Raw genomic sequence first — 20,085 nt, 5'->3', positions numbered from 1 at the left:
AAGGTACAGTCAGCACATCTTGATTAATCAGCTTATAGTAATGGAGACTACAGAGCAACAGAGGAAAATTTATTTGATCTAATTTTAATGGAAAGAATATACAAGACGTAGGATTTAAAAAAGGTACGTACACAGAGGAAGACTAGACGGGATATATACACATACAAAAACACAAAACTAGTTAAGTTCAGAATAAAAGTGTTTTGGATCAGTTTCTCTTCTCTATTTCCCAAACTGTCTAGTAAAGTTATGTTGCCTTTATAATTGTTTTCTTAAGCAGGCAGTGGACCCAACATTTGGCCCCAGCACACATGGCTAGTTGTGGGAAATAAGATGTTCAGGAAATAAACCACAAAAAAAGAAATTTAGGTAACCCCTTCCTAAATAACCATTCAAGAGACCCAGGCTCGCTTTTTTTTTTTTTTTTTTTTTTTTTTTTTTTTTTAACAAGGCAAGGCCCTTTACCACATGCAACTAATCTCCAAGAATCTTTGAGCATAAAAAGTTCTAAGGAATTTCGGTATGAATCTTTTTTGATGGTCTACCTTTCTGGTCATAAACCTGATGAAGTATCTTACTAACTGCAGAAGAAACAACACAGGAATGAGATGCCCACAGCTTTAAGTAAGCCTCTTAGGAGACAATCTACACATATTTATTTATATAAACTAATTAAAGATGGCCAGAAACAGAAAATTTTTTAATTCTGTTGGAATTAACAAAGTCCAACAACTCCAATTAGAAGAAAATGCTACCATGGCAGAAATGGACACAGAGAGACTATCAGGACCAGAACGTGACCCTGTGAGGAATTCTTCTCACATGCGTGCATGCTGCATATATGGATGTGTAGAAGTATATGCACACATCATATAATTTGCAATGTGTGCGCAGCTGTCCACCATAATGACACAGTTTTCCACTGTAACAAAAGACAGAAACAAAATGTCTATGTTTCCATTAACTCCAAAATCAGGCACAGACTCAGGGATGCCTTCCCACCGCATCCCGCCAGTCCACCGGCTGCCCTGCCAGGCCTTCCGTAGGTTCCCTAGGTCAGCCGCATCTGTTTACTTTCTCCAGCAGAGCCATGGCCTTTCCTCCCCACGCACTGTCCCTGGGTCCAGCTGTCGGTATAACGGACCAACAGAAGACTGGCAGTTGAGGAAACTGATTTCCCCTGAATACTTCTGAGAGGCTCTTTCTTGGGAGTCAGGGCAACTTGGCTATCTCTATAGCTGAAAATGGTACTTGCTGGTTGTACTTGACGCCTACTTCTCCGGTTCTCACCTTCCTGGAAGTCTACTTTTCGGTTACAAAACTGTTTACCTTGGCTTAGGACAAGAGGGGCCCTCCCTCCTTCAAGTGTGTTTCCCAGTCCTCTGCCTCCATTCATTTATTTTATTAAAGACCGAGAGTAAATACGCTATCCCAGCCGCAAGAACAGCTCGGGCTCCTTGACCGTCTACTTCAAATTAACAAAAAAGGGCCGAGGGTTTTGCGATACACCCATTTCTGATTTGGGCAGGATCCACCATCGAGTTAAATCCTCTTACTGCTGATAAAGTCTCAGAGTAGGCAACACTTCCAGAACAAACCTGCCCCAAAGTCTGGAAGCTGACTTTTAAACTTTTAACAGTAATGAAGCCACATAAAAATTAAAAAAAACAAACAAACAAACAAAAACTTTTAAAGAGTTACAGGAAAATCATCAGTGGACACTCAGACAAATGGCCCTGCTTAAAATCTTCCACCTTTCGTTGCCAACGAAGCATCATGGAAAACTAGAACTCCACTACCATAAGCTTACTTCGGTATTGGTTCCAGCTTGCCCTCCTCCCCCTTCCCAAACCTTTGATAACAATTGGTGCTCTAAAGTGGCTTCTTGCAAAGCCCCCAGCCATGATACTGACGTTATAAACAATCACAATCACGTGTGACAAGGGCATCTTAAACATGAGAAAGTCGAAGGCACGTGCTGCACCACTGACATCAAAATTAAAGCCGCACTCAGGAAACGGGGCTCTCCAGATCCATTCACTAAAGTGACAGAAGGTACTAGGTGCCTGACATTTATCAGGATAATTCTGTATATGTGTCTATGACCCTGTATACTTTATCTTGGCCAAATCTCTCTTTTTTAGCAGTTGAAAAGTTTAACACCAGATAGATCACCTAAGGGTTGTCATTCACTGTTGTATTAAGGGTCTAATGTCTTAGTGTCTTAATTTGTAAACCACTTTCAGACGTTCAGAAAGTAAACAAACAAACAAAGACTTCATGACTAGTGCTAAAGGAAAAACAACTCCACAGGGCTTAATAACAAGTTGGGACTCCAGCCAGGAGTCATCAAGAATTCCTCAGTCCCTGAAGTCATAGGGTTTGGAGTAAATCCAAACGGGATTTTACTTTTTCGAATTCCTTATATTGCATTCCTATGGACTTCCTGTTCAAACCATTGTGAGGCATTTTTATTATTCACAGTCATACACTTCTACCATCATGCTGTTGGCTAGGATCTCCTTCTCCAAAGAAGGTGTACGGTTAAATTCCTGAGGAAGTTTGGAGATCACCTGCAGCAGTAAAGAGGTTATGTCATTTGCTGGCGTTAACACTCACAGACTCCAAGTTCTAGACGTGTTTGTTAAATTAAATTCCCTCCTGATTAGTCAACACACGTTTGAGACACAACCCTGGATTTACTGAAAACAGAGGTTTACTATCACCAATTACTCATATGGTCGCTTATCTGAAGTATCTATACAGTAACTCATGATTTTATGTGTATCAGTTATTATTTACAAACAACTGATCACTATAGCGTTTCAAGGGCTCCGTGCACCAGATCGCTGGTGGTAAAGAGGTTATAAGCTGCCGCCCACAAGGAAAATTCTTACAAGCTGACGAAAGGCTGGTGAATGAAAGGTGACACTTTTATGGCAAACTGGCAAAAAGGAAAAGTCCTCGCAAATGAAAACTACCTTTAAATATCTGCCAAAATAAATACAGCTGAAACTAACCTATCACAGCAAAATTTAAAAACTCAGTTCTAAGAATGACGGGCTGGGGGGAGGTGTACGACAGGTGAGAGGCCATGGTTAACCAGTTCTAAGCTTCCTTCTGCAAGGACGAGACTCCTCACTGGAATTCTCTCAACAGGCTTCGTTTGTTTCCGTTTGCACAATGCAAACCACACAGCTCAGATGGAAAAGTTTTTGTATAATATCTTGGATGACCTTGAGTCTAGATTTAGTCAACAAATGCTCATTGAGTTCTTCCTGAGTGCCAAGCGCTAGGATAACACACAATCCTGGCGCTCGAATGGATCACAATGAGGCAGGGAGGCAGAAATGTGAACTCTAACACAGTGTGAAAAGTGCTCTAACAAGGGAAGGAGAAAGTGCTATTTATGGGCACTGGGGGTGGGGGGATAGCAATGCTTTTTCCTGGGCAGGGCAGGAAGTCCTCACAAAGGAAGCAGCACAAAATGGTAGGGTTTGAGGGATGAGAACACATTCTGAAGGATGTAAAGATAATTGGGGGGAGTCTGAAGGCGGACACCACGCCCATTTTCCGGTTGCTGGCTTTGCCCCCAAACTTCTGGTTGCGACAGATATTAGGAAGCATGTGTCGAACAGATCGCATCTTCTGCATTCTCAAAGGGTTTCTGTCCAACATAAACTTGAAACAAAGTCGGAAAACCTACACCTTGAGGAGAATAGTCAGGTACTGAATGTAGGAGTCTAATTTTCCCTTACCTGTGGGCTTTTAGTAATAACATGCAAATTACCAGGGCTCTTTGGGAAGTTAAATGCTTATACTAAGATTAAAAAAAAAAAGTAAAGTAGGAATTATGTACATGAGATATATCCCCTCTAAAGAAAAAACAATTCACTGTTCCTTCTTTACTACTAATAATCCTTATGTTTTCTCGCTGCTTGTAGCTCCTTAATACCGTCTTCTTTTCCAGTCTCTCCAGAAATGGTATCAGCCAAGCATTTCTGACTCCAGGGCACATGCTTACATATTCACACACAGTTTAAAAAATATAATACAGGACTATTTTCAGTGCCAAATGCAGCTGTAACTATATATTTCTTTTGGACATGTTTTATGTTATAAAGCATGTAAATACTTTATCTCCCTCAAGTTTTCCAGAACTCTATTGGCAGAGTCTTTTTCCTTTCTCTTTCCAAAGCACTGAATACAATTTCCTGAATAGATAGTCAATAAACTTGGTGGCTGAGAGCTCACTCACCTTTTCCCAACATAGTCTTTGGAAATAATTTCATCTCCTTCCAACCAAAAACACCTCTGGCTTCTTTCACTTGCTTATTTCCCCGTAGAGGTATTCCATTTCTCACCCTAAATTTCTGCTTTTCCTTTCTGCTATCACATCTAAAATTCTTGTGTAAGGCCAAAAACTATGTTTACTGATAGCCTACCATAAATCATCCCACACTGCCCTACGGATAATAAATCTTCTGTCCCAATCAGCAAGAAATGAAAGAAGTCTAATTTTCCTGAGCTCTACTTACCCACGTATAGATATCCCAATTAACTAGGTAGTTTAAAAGCCAAAGCCCTTTAATTAGAACTGTGTTTTCCAAGTGTAATAAAACAATGCACAATCTTTGTTAAGAAGTCATTTTCAGCTTGCTGATCTACAGAGTAGATAGTATACTTAATTTGCTCCAACTATGCAAGTTGTTTTCAGCACATACGTAACACAATGCAAAGTATTCTTTGTGCTGTGCCCTCAGCAACTGTGCACGCGCATGCGCGCTCTCTCTCTCTCCCTCTCCCTCTCTCTCCCCAAAGGTATGAAGTTAACTATATCTTGAAAGGAGAAATTATTAACAGCTTCCTCTCAATGTCACATCTGGAACTGTATGCCCAGCTGCTGATGCTACAGATACATTTTACCATCCTGGATGCGTCTTTTTAGGCCAGCAAGTCCACCACAACCTTGTAAAGAATCTTGTTTTATGAACTTTTATCACCTGCTGATCCATACTACATATTCCACGGGGTCAAATGAATTTTATGTACTGGCAAACACTTCCCCTCCAAACACTTCTACAGAACTCATCTCTGCCATCCTGTTAGTGCAGACACCATTACTGGAAGGGGTACTCACAGAAGATTTGATGCTTGGCACCAACTTCTCTTACTAGGTGGGTTACCAGTAGCTGGAGAGCTGCATACAACCATGCTTGGAAGAATGTGGAGGCAAATTCTGGAAAGCATGCCTTTCAGGGCACCTGAGATACGGCTCACACTGGGTCATGGCAGGGATGCCACGAGGAAGGAGGGCCAAAGGACAGCACAAAGACATGGGCAGGAGAGGTATCAAATGGACCTTCTAGCACAGACTCTGATGGCAGCAAACACACACTGAACACTCTGGCCACTTCTAAGAGACAAGGTTCTCGAGAGAAGGCCCTAGGCATTCAGACTCTCATTACTGACCCCAAAGTTTAAAAGTTCTTAAGTTCTTAATCTAACAGGCACCAACCAACCAGGAAGAAAACCAAATAAAGACCTATTCATATAAAGAAGAGCAAAGTAGAACCTAGCTTTTCGGCAAAAGCTCAGGTTGGTAAATGAATACCACCCACCCCTCAATGGCTACTTCAGACACCACCATTATTAGCAATCCAGAAATCTACCCTGGAAGGGAGAGGATTAGATCCAGAACAGGATTTGACTTCCAATATCATGAAAGAAAGAAAAAAAAAGAAAAGAAAAGACGACAAGGCAAGCCACAGTACTCCACGACCCAGAAACATTTTCTGTTAAACAATATAAAATGTCTATCTAGCATTAGCAGTCTCAGAGCAGTTTTACGAATGGCAGCCAAAAAAAAAATCTTGGGGAGCAAAAAAGCAAACTATCACAGAAAACTAAAAATTAAATAAGTTCACACTGCTAGGGATTGGTGGCTTAGGTAATTGAACTGAAAGTGAGAATCACAGAAGAGATCTACATAATAATTAGCTGCTGAGTTTTCTTGTGTTGCATACTCCCAAATGGAGTATTTAGCATTCAGCAGACTTATTAACGAATAAATGCCCGACTGGAATTAACTAGCACCTCATTCTGGAAGGCTGCTCTTGGCAAAAATGTAATATCCACAGGGCGAAGCCAGTTGATGGCTGGTATACACTGCAGGCTGGGCTGAGTGTCGCATTCTTTAGAATAATTCATGTTACATCAAGTTTCAGAGCCACAGGTCCACACCACCTGGACAATATGCAAAGGAAGGATGATGTTTCTAGACCCCAAGAGACAACTTCCCAAACTTCCCGGCTGGTCCCGTGCCTAAAATACAGCCAGTGGAGACTTGCTGTCCCACAGACAGAGCTTCCCTGCTCCGGGGGCTCCCGACACAGAGAGGTAAGGAAGCTGGTGTGGCCTGCAACACTGTCCCTCTGCAGAGACTAGGTGTTTCATCCTCCCCGTGGGAGGCGCCCAGCGGCCTCCCTGGGCCAGTACCCCTTCCTCACGTGCAACAACTGCTCTGTTCCTTTAAATCCAGCCTGCTCCTTAAGGAAACTCCCTGGCAAGTGAAAACAGCAGCAAAGGTAAAAGAATGCCGGGAATTTGGCTGCCGCCTGCAGTATTAGGGAGAACAGCAATCACTCAACTCTCTCCTCGTGTCAGAGGCAGAAATGAGCATGTGAATTTGGGCAAGTTCTGGCCTGTCTTTGCTCAAGCTTCTCCCCTTGTGGTATCTGTCACCTACCTACTCACAGTCATCATAATTAACGAAGTAAAGGAGAAAATGGAGAGAGAGTGAAGGCAGCAGGCCAGCGCGTCCACAGAAGAGAGGCGTAAATTCTACCCGCACTCCAGGCCGGGCCACAGTTACCATGGCTTCAAGACTGCCAGCATTTCAAGACGTCAATAACTTCCCAATAACTGTGTTTTTGCCCTCTCCACCGCCTCTCAATAAACAGAACTATGTAAAAACCCTTGATCTTTTCCTCCAGGCCCTTCCCGTCGACAGCACTTGGCAAAGAGTCATGTAGACATGACCACTCTTCCCTTCCTTGGCTCTGCAGATACAAGGTAATATTTGACTCCTGTGTACATGTCTCACACATAAACACATAGACCTTATGACCAGAAGGGCCTGGAGATATCATCACTTCAGTTCCTCTGCCTTCAAGGAGGCAACTATTTAACTCCCTTTCCACAAATTAAGGTAAAGTCAAGGGGAGCTGAGAAGGTTTTATTTAAGTTATGGAGCTACTAAGGGATGACAGGAGATCCAGAAGCATGGCTTGTCTCCCGTGTCATGGTATATTCTCACACGCAAGAATGTTGTGCTGTTTGTCTTTCTGAACAGCCTCAAATCCTTCCTGCAACAAACTGGAATATATATGAACCCATTCATTCTTTTGATTAAAACATGGAAATTTATTTGGCCTTTCACTTTTATGTCATAGACAGTGGTAATAAATTTTCCTAAACTCTGAAATAGAAGAACTCTGTGGTTCTGAAAAACACACAGCGTACTCAATCTTTCTCAAACCATTTAAGAATCTTTCTACTTTGGTTTTCAGACCCAGAACAATCTACAATTTATCCCCTTTCCTCTTGCCAGATGTAAATACCCATACCTTCAAAAAAAAAAAAAAAGCAATGCTCCCAACTATGGAAGGTGAGGAAAAGAGGAAACCATGTGAAGGTTTTCCAGGTCTGCATTTGACAAGATGATGGAACATTCGGTCTCTGCAGTATTATAAACACACACTGAGGGGACTGAGCACATACGTCCTGTATGTAAGGTTCTTCCCACGTCATGGGTCTGAAGTGGCCCAATGGATTCCTAACATGAAAAGTCTAGTTCAGGTCAAACATCCTTAAGGTAGCTTTACCCTATTCTGGCAGGTCTTTTGGAATCTTAAAAAAGAAGGATCCCAACTCTCCAATGTTGAGATGCCTTTTGTTTCATCACAGCCATGAACCGGTTTGCTTGTGGCCTTTGGATTCAAAGCTAAATAAGTTACCTCTCGTAGACCCAGGACTTTTCAGGCTCAGGTTTCATTCTGCCCTGCCAGAAATTCCTTTCTGTTTTGAATCTGAGATGTTTGTTTATGGTTTTTGTTTTGAAATGCTAAATAAGACAGGCACAGTGTCTAGTTACAGCCTATATCTTTTTTTTTTTTTTTTTTCCTCCACCTTGCTATAGCCAGAGCGGCTGGTTGTTAAGGACTAAGGACTTTGCTAAAAATTCCAAAGAGCAGACTCTTCAAATTATCTTCCCAGGAACCTGAAATGTAAAATAACACCTTAAAATATAATTAACACTTAATTTGCTTTCTTAAATGTTCATAAGACAAATGTTCCCAGGCTATTTCAAATTAGGGTGTTATTTTTGGATTTGACAAACACATACTTAGACGAAACCCTGAAATTTGAAAGTTGATCTTGCCTTGCTTGTAGGTTACGTGTTTGAATACCAGCACTCCTGATGAAAGACAGAAGTACTACAATGCTAGGCGCTAAAAGAGTTTCTGAAAGAAAATTCAACTTCTACGACGTGATAATAAGGTTTGGTTGCCAAAAGAAAATAGAAAAGAGTTGTAAACTATTGATTCCAAAGACTGTACCTTCATCAAGTTCTTTCTCCTTGTTCCGTAAGAGCCAGTAAAAAGCATTTGCCTTGTGAGTCCTCAGACCATATTTACTGGATAAAAATGATACTCATTTGCAGGCATGAAAGAAGGGTGGCAGTTCTAAAGGGACAGGAACTCAGCTATTTTAACTCTAGGGTGTTCTTTCCTAGCCTCCCACTGTAGCACAAAGATGCTGAAGAGAGACCACAAGCCAAGACCACAGGAAAGCGGAAGTATTAGTCCAGAGGACGGACGGATGGAACAGACGGGATCAAGAAAAGCAATGCAGATGTCCTCCGGCCGGACACTACCCCTGGCTCATTCCTAACCTGCCCTTGTCTTTGAGCTGGCTGTGAGTACCACTGCTTCCTTCCTTCCTGCTTCCTTCCTTCCCTAACTGCAGTGACCCCAGCCTTGCTTGCTGACGCTCCTGAGGTCTCCCATGGCTCCAGCGATGGCCAGAAACCCACAGAAAACTTCTAACAATAAAAGGAAATTTAATTTCCTTCCATTATACCATATGCCATCAATATTAAGAGATGTCACCTTTTTAAAAATATTAGTTTGAAGCAGTTCTCCGGCACTATGGATTCCAACCACAAAATCACGCAAATGCCCACATTCTGCTGAAACAGGGGCTAGGAATTACAGCAGTCCTGGATGTCAATGTGAAGGAGGTGTGTGTCACAAAGTGGATTTTTTTTTTTTAACTTATAGATAAAAAGCTAACAAAGAAGAAAAGGAAAACAGAATGAAAATTAGAATTAACATCATCTTTGAAAAATCTATTTGGTACCAGGAATTATACTAGCCACTATACACACACACCAACACACGTTATCTGTGCAATTTTATATATACATACATACACTCTCCAATCCACTCTTTAATATCTACTTCAAAGAAAGCTAGGAGTATTCCACTTTTACAGATGAGGAAACTAAAGGCCAAAACAACCAAGCAAGCTAGTTGTTCAGTTAAAAAATAAGAGCTGAGATCTGAACACAGGTTTGTCCAGCATCAAGACCTAATTTCTTTTTCCTAAGACATCATGCACAGAGGCGTGGGAAGCAGGAAGGAGGGGAGCACACCCTCAGATCCCACTTGGTGCTGCACCCCCCACTAAATCCTTCCTGGTAGTCAGAGTTAGTGCCCCTCTTACTTGCTCCTGAGATGCTCAGCACTTCCTTACCTTGGAACTGCACAGCTGTAAGTAACTGTCTTGGATAGAATCGTCTCAGCTACCTGCCATTGGACCATGGCCCCTGAAAGCAGGGTCCCTATCATATTTACTGTGGCTGAAAAATAACTACAATAGCAGGGAACATTATCAGGTCTCATACACCGCACTCTGTTCTACATGCTTCATAAGGACTAGCCTTTTGCTACTTAAAAGTGTGGTCCCGGGGCGCCTGGGTGGCGCAGTCGGTTAAGCGTCCGACTTCAGCCAGGTCACGATCTCGCGGTCCGTGAGTTCGAGCCCCGCGTCAGGCTCTGGGCTGATGGCTCGGAGCCTGGAGCCTGTTTCCCATTCTGTGTCTCCCTCTCTCTCTGCCCCTCCCCCGTTCATGCTCTGTCTCTCTCTGTCCCAAAAATAAATAAACGTTGAAAAAAAAATTAAAAAAAAAAAGTGTGGTCCCAGGATCAGCAGCATCTGAGTCACCAGGGGGTTTATCAGAAATGCAGAATTTCAGGCCCCACCCAGACCTCCTGAATTAGAATCACCATGCTGAATGAGATCCCCAGGTGATTCGTGTGCACATTAGAATTTCAGAAGCACAGTTTTATCTCATTTAATCTGCACAGCCAACACACATGTTACCTATTACTGTTTTAGACAGGGAAACTGAGGCTTAGGGAAGCGGCATTCCTGCAGTGTAGCACAAAGACCAGACCCATAGCAGCAAGTACTTGTGGGCCGAAGGATGGCTGGGAAACCGGTAGGAAGGAAAGGTCTGATTACACGTCTGACCTCCAGTTGTGCCTAGTCTGTACCAACTGCAGTGGCAGCTGGGACCAGGGCCCCGACACAGGTGGGCTACAGCAACACAGGCTGCTTCCTCAGCTCCGGTCAGGCCAAATCCTGCGGTGAGACCAGCAGTGTGGACACTCCAGGGGCCAGAGGCAAACTCTTTCCCCAGAATGTTAGGGAAATGCACAGTCCTGATGACAGTGAGGACAGATGCCCTCCTCTTCCCCAAATGAAGTATCAGCCCACAGGTAAATGGTTACCTTCATAACTCCTACGACTTAATGCAAGAAATTTCAGATTCCTCCCTATTTTTACCCCAAATACACAAACTGTTTAGACAAAGTTAACAAATGGGCATTAGAAAGAAAGGCAGCTGATAGCTTTAGAGGCCCTTAGTTTTTTAACTCAATGCACTTACAGGGTTGGGGAGGAGGGGACCTGAACTCAATAATTTGCTCCCTTTCCAAGAGCCCAAACTCCGTAACTACCAATGATCCATTACTCAGGTAGATGAGGACTAAGCAGAACAGAAGATGCCCATATCAGGTCGTTTCACTTATACTGGTTAGTAGCTTTGTTGTTCTTAAGCATTTACCACCTGCCAGTAATTTTTCCAAGTCCTTCACAGGAATCCATTTGCTGAGTCCCTATAGCAACCCTATTATTAACCCCACTGCACAGACAGAAAACGGAGATGCACAGAAGTACAGATTTGACTTTGGACACCAAGTTTCTAACTATGATATCTTTTCATCAAAGTATAAATATTTTGCATGAGGAATTAATTGAGGCTGGGGAAGGGAGGTAAAGAATTGAAATCTGTTAGGAAAAAAGGACCTTTTTAACATTTTTTTTCATGTGGGCCCAAAATGAACACTCACTAGTGTTTACCTTGAGGCATTCTTAAATCTAAGTATATTCAACTACTCCTCTGACCACAAGACCGAGGAGGTGTCGTTGAAGCACAGAGGTTTCTCATTATTTGACCAGGCTACTGGCCAGGACAAGCAGCAGAGAGTGGGTGAGATTGGAAGGTGCTAGATAAAGGGATGCCTCTCAGCTCACTGCCCACGCTCATCTGCCTAGTGGAACAAGCTAGAACAAGGAAAAAATCACTCTGAAAAGGAAACTTGCCGTTTTGAACCACAGCTAGTAAAGCATTAAGAATGTAGCCTCATTCTTAGATGTTGGGAAACACTCCGATAGGTGTTGCACAGGCCCTAAGAAGAATGGGTAGAATCCCATTCCCCACCCCCCACCCCCAAAAAAGAGCTCCTATTCTTACTTTTAAACCTAGTTCGAATTCAAATTCTCCTTTTCAGCTTTGCCACCAGAGTCTGAAAAGATCGTCTCAGATCCTGTGATTCCCAGAACAAATTAGCTACCTATTTCACTCACCACGTAATCATGGATACAGACTTGGGAAATCACTACTACTTGGCTTGAACTTATGTCATCGTGTAGACTTTCTAACGTCTGGCTCCCTATTTATTGAGATTAGAAGGGTAAAAAGGGTAGGGAACACGTTTGAGGGCCTCAAGCTCCCCAGCTGCCCCCAGCCTCAGCAGAAGGCATTGTACAGACCAGAAGGTGGATGAATGAGTGACTGATTTCTATGCCAAGACAAATCAGATCTTTGAAAACTCAGCTTCGGAGAATTCAGCCTCTGAGAAGCCAGGCTTTCAGTTTGTCACTCATGCATGCTTGGCCAGCCCAGTTTCCTCCACAAATAATTGAGCTTTACTGGGGCGTCTCTGAAATCCTGATGCTGCATGGGCCACATATGGAACCCAGCGGTACAGGAACCTGCTTCACTGAACATATTTTACCTTCCAGTCCTCTCATCATTGTCCATAGGATGGCGTTTACGTGCTAAATAAAGTGGCACTGCCATCTGCATGTTAGTACTGTCAACTGAAAGCTGTTAAACACGCCCACATTTTCTCAGGAATTCCACAATTAATGTCTGGAATGTGTTTTGGATTATTCTTCAAAGGATGGCACAGTTGCCCTAAGATGAATTCAATATTTTTCCCTTCTTCCATTAGTCATTCTTCGGTCTTCCCGCTCTATTATCCTTGTAGGGTCATCTACTTGTTCCCCCCAACTTATAACGCCTGTCCCCAGCATCCCCAAGCTGGCCCCCTTTTTTGTCCAAGTAACTACATCTAATCAAGCCCCCAGAACACAGAAACCTGCCCCATCTCACCACATACGGCCTATCATCGGGTGCAATGCCCACAGCTTCAGGATTCTTCGGGCAGTTTTCTTCTTAAATTGACCTGTTCCTAACTGCATTGCCATCATAACTGTTTGTGGATTCTCCTGGTCACTGTTAAGCACGAATTAATGGCAGCAAATATCTCTAGATTTGAGGCTTGCTATTTTTGCCTTTCTGGTACTATGCAATTCGTTTGCCCTTTGCCAAGTGTTTTATGTGACTGGACTCCTGAATAACAGTGAGGATTCTGTAAGCTTGAGAGTCAAAGACAAGGTCACCAAGTCCTGTCATTTGTATATGTGAAGTGAATAGTCTCTCCATATTTCGTCAATATTTACTCTGGGGAGGAACTAATTATTTCCTTGTTTACTTGCGCTGGTTTCTCTTCCCATACCCCAGTAAGGTAATTTTATAGGCCCTCTGCTGGCTTCTTTCTCTCTCTGGCATCTAAGAGCTCACTCCACCTGAATGAAGACTTTCGAAATGGAAAGCAAAACACACTCTTCAAAAACAAGGAGTGCCGGGTGTTTCAAGTTTCCTAACGCCAATACAGGAGTATTAACTCTGCCCCTCCTGTCTTCTTTTTAATTAGTAAAATTAAAACCCATGGATTCTGGCTTTTTATTTTTTTTAATGTTTATTTTTGAGAGAGAGAGAGAGAGAGAGAGAGAGAGAGAGAATGAGCGGGGGAGGGGCTGAGAGAGACAGAGACACAGAACCTGAAGCAGGCTCCAGGCTCTGAGCTGTCAGCACAGAATCTGACGTGGGGCTTGAACCCACAAACTGCGAGATCATGACCTGAGCCAAAGTCCAACGCTTGACTGACTGAGCCACCCAAAGTGCTCCATGGACTCTTGACTTCAAGTCCTACATAACACAGCAAGGAGAGGAGACCCTTGTGGCTTGTGCATAAACAAATGGTTTGGTACATTTTCTGGCCTCCTGTGGCCTGACCTCAGATGCTCCACACACTCTCTTCCAAGGAGCCATCATCTCCATCCCTGCCTTCCAGGGTTTAGAAAAAAAAAACTTTCTAAAGACCAACTGTTTCAGAAAACAACATTGTTCTTTGCTATAAGCAGCCACGACATAAGCACAGGCTGGTTCTCCTCCTCACTGCCCCCATGAAAACCGGGTGGAAGGAAAAGTAAAAAAACCTGTGAGAAATACAAGAACCGTGTTCTGAAGAGACAATTTGGTAGACGCCGTGGTAAAAACACGGAAAGTTAAGTTCCACAACGATGAAGCTACTGAGTAAGTATGCACTGGGGGAAAAAGTTGGTGCTTACTTACGATAGCGATTGCCTGGCTCTTCTACAACAAAGTTCTCAGGGCAAAGCCACTCAGTAATGTCCACCAGGTTCCAAATCACTCTGTCCTCACAAACTGTCAAACTCAAGCCATCACCTGCCCTTTCATTACACAGAGAAGGCTGCTCACACTGCCTCCACCTCGCCCTCACCCCTTACAACAGAAGCATAACGTACTATTCTACGTAAGAGGGAAAATGGTCCTTAGACCCCATCTCAAAATAGAATCCCCACCGTACAATCAAAACATTCTTCCTAGAAAATCCCACTTCGGTAATTTTTCAAAACTCCGTCTTTGATCTCCCATACAGTCTTCTTCCTCAGGAGTTCAGAATCCAAACTTGTTTCTCTGGCTTCTAGATGATTTACCCAGAGGCAGGCAGCCCAGCCAAGGAACAAGCCACTTAGGATGTCAGAAAGTGCAACAGGAGACTCACCTAATGAATGGAAATAGTAAAGAGACTTGTGCCCTCCCGGGGGCCAGAAAGCACTTTTTAGACTGAGAGAGAGCAGAGAAAACTTGAGGTACTTGGCTCTATGATCAAGTTTTAAAATGCACTTATGCCAAATAAAAAAATGTTTTAAAGGAATGATTTATTTTTTTCAAAAATTGTTAACGTATATTTTTGAGAGAGAAAGAGAGAGAGCGTGCACACAAGCGGGGGAGGGACAGAGAGAGAGGGAGACACTGAATCCTAAGCAGGCTCCAGGCTCTGAGCTGTCAGCACAGAACCCGATGTGGGGCTCGAACTCACAAACCGTGAGATCATGACCTGAGTCGAAGTTGGACCTTTAACCAACTGAGCCACCCAGGTGCCCCTAAAGTAATGATTTAGTTGATAACAACCTAAACAACGCTGAAAAGACCAAGTGTACAGGTCACATGTTTCACAGGACATAACTCTTCACAGTATTTACTCTTCCAGAAATTTTTTTTTCCTTTGCTACTCTCTCTATAGAGAAGATGGTTCATCCATTTGCTCCATGCACATTTAGTGAGAGCCTACTATGGGCTGGTGTGCCTTAAAAACTTATGACAGTGAGCCACAGGTTGTCAGGGGTCCATTGTTACCCCTAGCTTCTCTAATTCACTATGTGAACCACAATTAAAGACATGGTATTTTTCCCCGGACAAAGCCAGAATGGAGAATAACACAAATAAAAAACTACTACAAGTTGGCAAACGGAACAATGTAACTAGTATTTAATTTATGTCCTCGAAAGCAGGTAGATTAGTCATGATAATGTTTCCATAACATGCAATATGACTTCTCAGTGTAGCCAATTAAATAAGTTTTCAAAACAGTTTTCATTAACAGATACAACCAGTAGGGGTCATTTTAGTGCAAAAATTGCAGCAAAAGAGACTTCGACAAGAATAAAATATATCAATTCCTATTCATGTCAGTTATAATAAACATGCTTCAATGTGTGAATTTCTAAATAAAAATGGAAACTGAGGGAAAGACTAGCCATTGAGAAATTTCTCACAAACAACAAAAAGGCAGAAGGTCAGTACCAAGATAATTACTGACACGTAGAGACTCCTCTAATTCATAAAAAAAAAAAAAAAAAAAAAAGATTAATCCTGTTTCCTGTAAATCTTGTAGTAAAATGAAAATCCTTGAAATTTTAGACACACGACTGACAATATCTGTGTATGTGTCCCACTATATTATGCCAGGTAATACTGTTCTTCTCACTTGAGTTTCATGGATTTAGAATACAACTTGACCACTGCTTTTAGAAATCTAAAAATAAAATAATAAATGCCAGACACCCAGTTTGGGCAGCTGAAAACAGTCTTGCTAAATAAGAAGTGTTGCTGGAGAAATGCTAACTGAGATACAGTCATGGGAACAAATACTTCCAAGGATCTTCAAGGCTAATACCAAGTGCACAGGGTGTCACCAAAAAAAAAAAAAAAAGAAAAGAAAAAAAAAAAGAAAAAAAAAGAAGCTAAGAGATCCCATCATTTCAGAGGAAGGAAAAGCTCACCGACAAACTGCCAAAATAATTCTATACTGTGATACCGGAAGATTGGTACCAAAACATTTGATTGCCGTGAATGTTCCTGGAGCTTCACATTTCCTTCACCAGAAATACATCATGAAGAAACAAAACGAGGGTTAGAATCGTTAAAACCTCCAAAAGTCCTTCGCAGGGCATAGCAGTTTCCACTGCATTTAACCTTGTTTCATGTTGCTTGTTCTTTTTAGATTTATGGGAGGCTGGCGTAAGTAAATTATACACTCCAAGTGGCAGGGTTCAAGGATGAATCGTTTAGTCCAACTCATTCAGAATTCTCAAAATCAAACACATAAAATTGTATCAGAAGCTAATCTCCTGGCCATTTTTTCCTGATGTGAGAAATAAAAACACATGTTTTAACTTGGGGCTTAACCCCGGTTGGGAGGCTTTTGTATTTCAGGCAAAGAAACTCTTCTAACCCAGTCCTAAGGGAGCAGCGCTCCACGGCCCTTCCCTGTAAGAGTTCCCTTCACTCATTACTGCCCACTAGCTTCCAAACCAGGAAAGCCTTTTTGATTTTCCAGAACTGTCCAAACTCTCAAAACCACAGGTATAAATACATGTGTATGTATTTAAAGAAAATCACAGAATTCAAGTCTTTGAATAGACCCATTTTATCCTTAGGATTGCCGCCTTCTTTTTCAACACCTCAGCACGATAAACACATGCACCCAGAAAGACGCCTCAGAAGAAACCCTTCCCTGCCTGGTCTCCTGGGTGCTGGCGGTTAGTAAGGCAGGGACCAGGTCAGAGGGCGCCTGTCCCTCCTCCTCGCCGCACCTCCAGAAGTGAGCCAGCTGTGCTCTGCACCAGGATGCCCCGGAACAGCATCATCACCCCAACATCAGCCCGAGCAGGGATCCCGCTTTTCACTGGTGCTCACCCAGTCCTGCCCGTTAGCCAAAAAAAAAAAAAAAAAAAAAAAAAAAAACCCTCACTGCCTCTCTCCAGTCCCCAAACCGGACCAAGCACCTGGAGGCCGAGGCAGGCACGCAGGGCTCAGGGCCCACGCCCACCCACAGGGGTCCACCCAACGAGGGGGTGGCTCACTACTCTAACCGCTTGCTCCCTCCGTCAGTCTCCACACCGAGGTGCACAATGCTTCGTGGAGAAAGCAGCAGAACGACGCTCGCTGTCAAACAAACAAAAAGAAGGAACCGGCAACACGACACGCAACACGCGGATATCTGGTCTTAAAAGGCAGCCACGAAGAGTCAGCAACAACTTTTCACCCCTAGGTGCGACACCCCCCCCCGCACCCCCCCTCCGCCCCCATTCAGAAGAGAAAGGCTTTGACTGTTTTCAATAGGCAAATAAATGAGTAACCACCGTATGTAACTAACTTCCCCTGGGCTGACATATTCCGGAGCTGAAACTGATTTACATGCGAAAGAGGAGGAAGGGGGTGAAGGAAGAGCGCAAGAAAAAATAATAAAAGAGTCACACAGGGAGTGTGAGCTGAAGACACGTCTCCTGGCCAACAGAAAAGGGACTTTCGAGAACGGTGCGCAGCACTCCGTAGCACACTGCGCTAATGCGGGGAGGGCGGCAAGGGCTGGACTCCCCGAGGGGCTCGCGACAGCCTCCGCAGTGCCCCCTGCCCGCGGCGCCCCCACCTCGGGGCCCGCCCCCCCTTCCCACAGCCCTAGCCCGAACAGCCACACGTGTGCGGGTCTCTGCGCAGCCACCCCCACTCGCCCGCTCCCACCCACGAGATCCACCCTCGCCCGCGGCCGGCCCAGCGTCCGGGGGAGCGGCGAGCTGGAACCGGGGGACGCGGGGGCCCTCTCCCGGGGGAGGCGGCCCCCTCCTCCCGCGGAGCCCTCTCTCCCCGGGAAAGTCTCGGCCAAACTTTGTTCGGCGCGGCCAGGTGGGAGGGGGCCCGCGGCAGGCGGCCGTACCTTCGCAGACGCCCACTTCGTACTCGGTGATGGAGTCGCCATTGAGCGGGGGGCGGATGACACAGCGCAGCCCCCGGTCGCAGGCTCCGTGGAGCCCGTAGGCGCCGCCGCAGCTCTCGTTCCTCTGGCGGGCGCACATGTAGCAGCAGCCGCAGACGCCCTGCACGATGCTCCCCGGGCAGCTCCTGGGCTCTTCGCACTTGGACTCGTCGCAGGGCAGGCAGACCAGCGCCCGGGTGCCGGAGCGCGCCAGCAGCAGCAGCAGCCCCAGCAGCGAGACCAGGAGGTGCCCGCAGCCGGCCAGCCCCCTGCCCCCCGCCACCAAGTACATCCTCCTGCGCCGCCGCCGCCTCCTCCTCGCAGCCGGGCCGGGAGCGGGGCGGGCGCCCTCCCCTGCGCGGGGCACACGCGCCGCCGCCGCCGCACCCGCAGCCCGCGGTCCTCGCCGCCCCCCTCGGGGCCCCCGGGGCGCGCCTCCCCTCGCGGGGCGAGGCCCCCGCCTCCCCCTGCGGGCCGCGCCGACCCCGAGCCCACTAGCGTTGGCGCCAGCGGTGGCTTCCCCTCCTCCTCCTCCTCCCGGGAGGGAGGGGGAAAAAAGAAAAAAAGTTTCCTCCCGGCAGCTCCGGTTCAACCCAAACTTCTGGCGGCGGCGGCGGCTGCGCTGGGCTCCAGCCCCGGCTGGCGGCGCCTCCTCCCTCTCCTCCTGCGCGTCGGCCGGCCCCGCGGCGGTAGTGGCGGCGGCGCAGCCTCCGGGCCGGTCCCCGCCTCCCGAGCCGCCGAGTGGGCGCGGTGGCGCAGCAGAAGGTCCGCGGCGTCCGCTCCGCGCGCCTCACTCCTGCGCGGCTCCTCCGGGCGCTTGTTTATGGCTCGAGCCTCCGCCGCTCGGGCTGCGCCCTCCCCCATCCTACCTCATCCCCCCAGACCTCGCCCCCCCCGCGCCGCGCGCCGCTCATTGGCTGCCCCCCCACCCCTCCCGGCCCGGCCGGCCCCCCTCCCCCCTCCTCCGCCCTCCCTCGCGGGCGGCCGGGCCCTTCCTCCCTCACACGCCTCCTCCTCCTCCTCCTCTTCCTCCTCCTTCTCCTTCTCCTTCTCTACCTCCTCCTCCTCCCCCTCCGGCTCCTCCGGCTGGAGCCCGGCGCGCCAAGCCGGCCCTGCGGCCGAGCCTTCGCGCTCCTTCCTGGCGCGGGCTTCGCCGGCGCGCTGCGGCTCCGGCTCCGGCTCCGGCTCCGGCTCCGGCTCCGGGCGCACACCGCGGGCAGGGAGAGGCGCGGCGTCCCAAGCGCCTGTCGGCACCGCGGCCACCGTGGCTGGCCTGGGCGCCCCGAGGGCGAGCTGGCTGCCCCTCCAGAGCCAGTTGTGAGTTCGGAGAGTGGCGGGGACCGCCGAAGCTCGGGGCCGAGGGGGTTGCAGCAGCCTTGCTGGGGCACCCGCCGGATCGGAAAGGGAAGCAAATGCACGGAAACCCCCGCAAACTAGATGAGAATCCATCTTCCACTCGAGCTGGGGTTAGACTTTGTAAAAGATATTATGTAATGGAGTCTCGGGAAGCTCGAGACGCCTCCAGCGAAGCTGCTGGTGAATTAATTAAAGTGCTTTAAATGGTCTAGGTAAATATTTCGCGGGGGGGTGGGGGGGGCGGGGGAGGCACGCCTGAGGGCTTCTGTAGCTCGGGTTGAATTTTAACTGTCCACATCCTGTGCGTTTGGTGGCTCTGCTGTCTGTGCCGAGGTGCTGTGTGATGGGAGGGGGTGAATGGAAAGTAGCAGAGCTGAATTTCTCTCCCTTGAGTAAGGCCAAATACTGGATTACTACGAGTCTTGACATGATTGGACCCGTGTATCTCGTGCATCATTAATGTCATCTGACATTGCCCTTTTCTCTCCCAAGCTCATGGACAGAAGTGGTGGGTTTTCATGTATTTATCGCAAATGTATTAATAAAGAAGACGTGTGGTAAATATTCTTTGTGATAAACCAGGTAAAGCAGCAACTGAAGTGATGCAAAATGCATTGTGTAAGGGCCT

At 46.2% G+C, this 20,085-nt stretch overlaps 1 protein-coding gene across 5 annotated transcripts in view; it reads right to left on the bottom strand.

Moving 5' to 3' along the window:
- The window catches only part of CRIM1 (cysteine rich transmembrane BMP regulator 1), a 192,885-nt gene extending 173,911 nt beyond the window's left edge, over window positions 1-18,974 (bottom strand). For 3 of the 5 annotated variants that reach the window (XM_086700358.1, XM_086700357.1, XM_086700359.1), the window contains exon 1: window positions 18,063-18,527. In XM_086700358.1, the coding sequence (XP_086556484.1) occupies window positions 18,063-18,393 (331 nt within the window). In that variant the 5' untranslated portion in view covers window positions 18,394-18,527. Of the gene's footprint in view, window positions 1-18,062 lie in introns of all 5 variants that reach the window. The other 2 variants (XM_086700360.1, XM_086700356.1) reach the window with 2 other exon arrangements.
- Window positions 18,975-20,085: the final 1,111 nt, after the last annotated feature.

Source organism: Puma concolor, chromosome A3 (assembly GCF_028749965.1).
Source record: "Puma concolor isolate L17-30 chromosome A3, mPumCon1.1.hap2, whole genome shotgun sequence".
Taxonomy (NCBI): domain Eukaryota; kingdom Metazoa; phylum Chordata; class Mammalia; order Carnivora; family Felidae; genus Puma; species Puma concolor.
The sequence above is the reverse complement of the archived record's forward strand: the minus strand, read 5'-3'. Positions and strand labels throughout refer to the sequence as shown.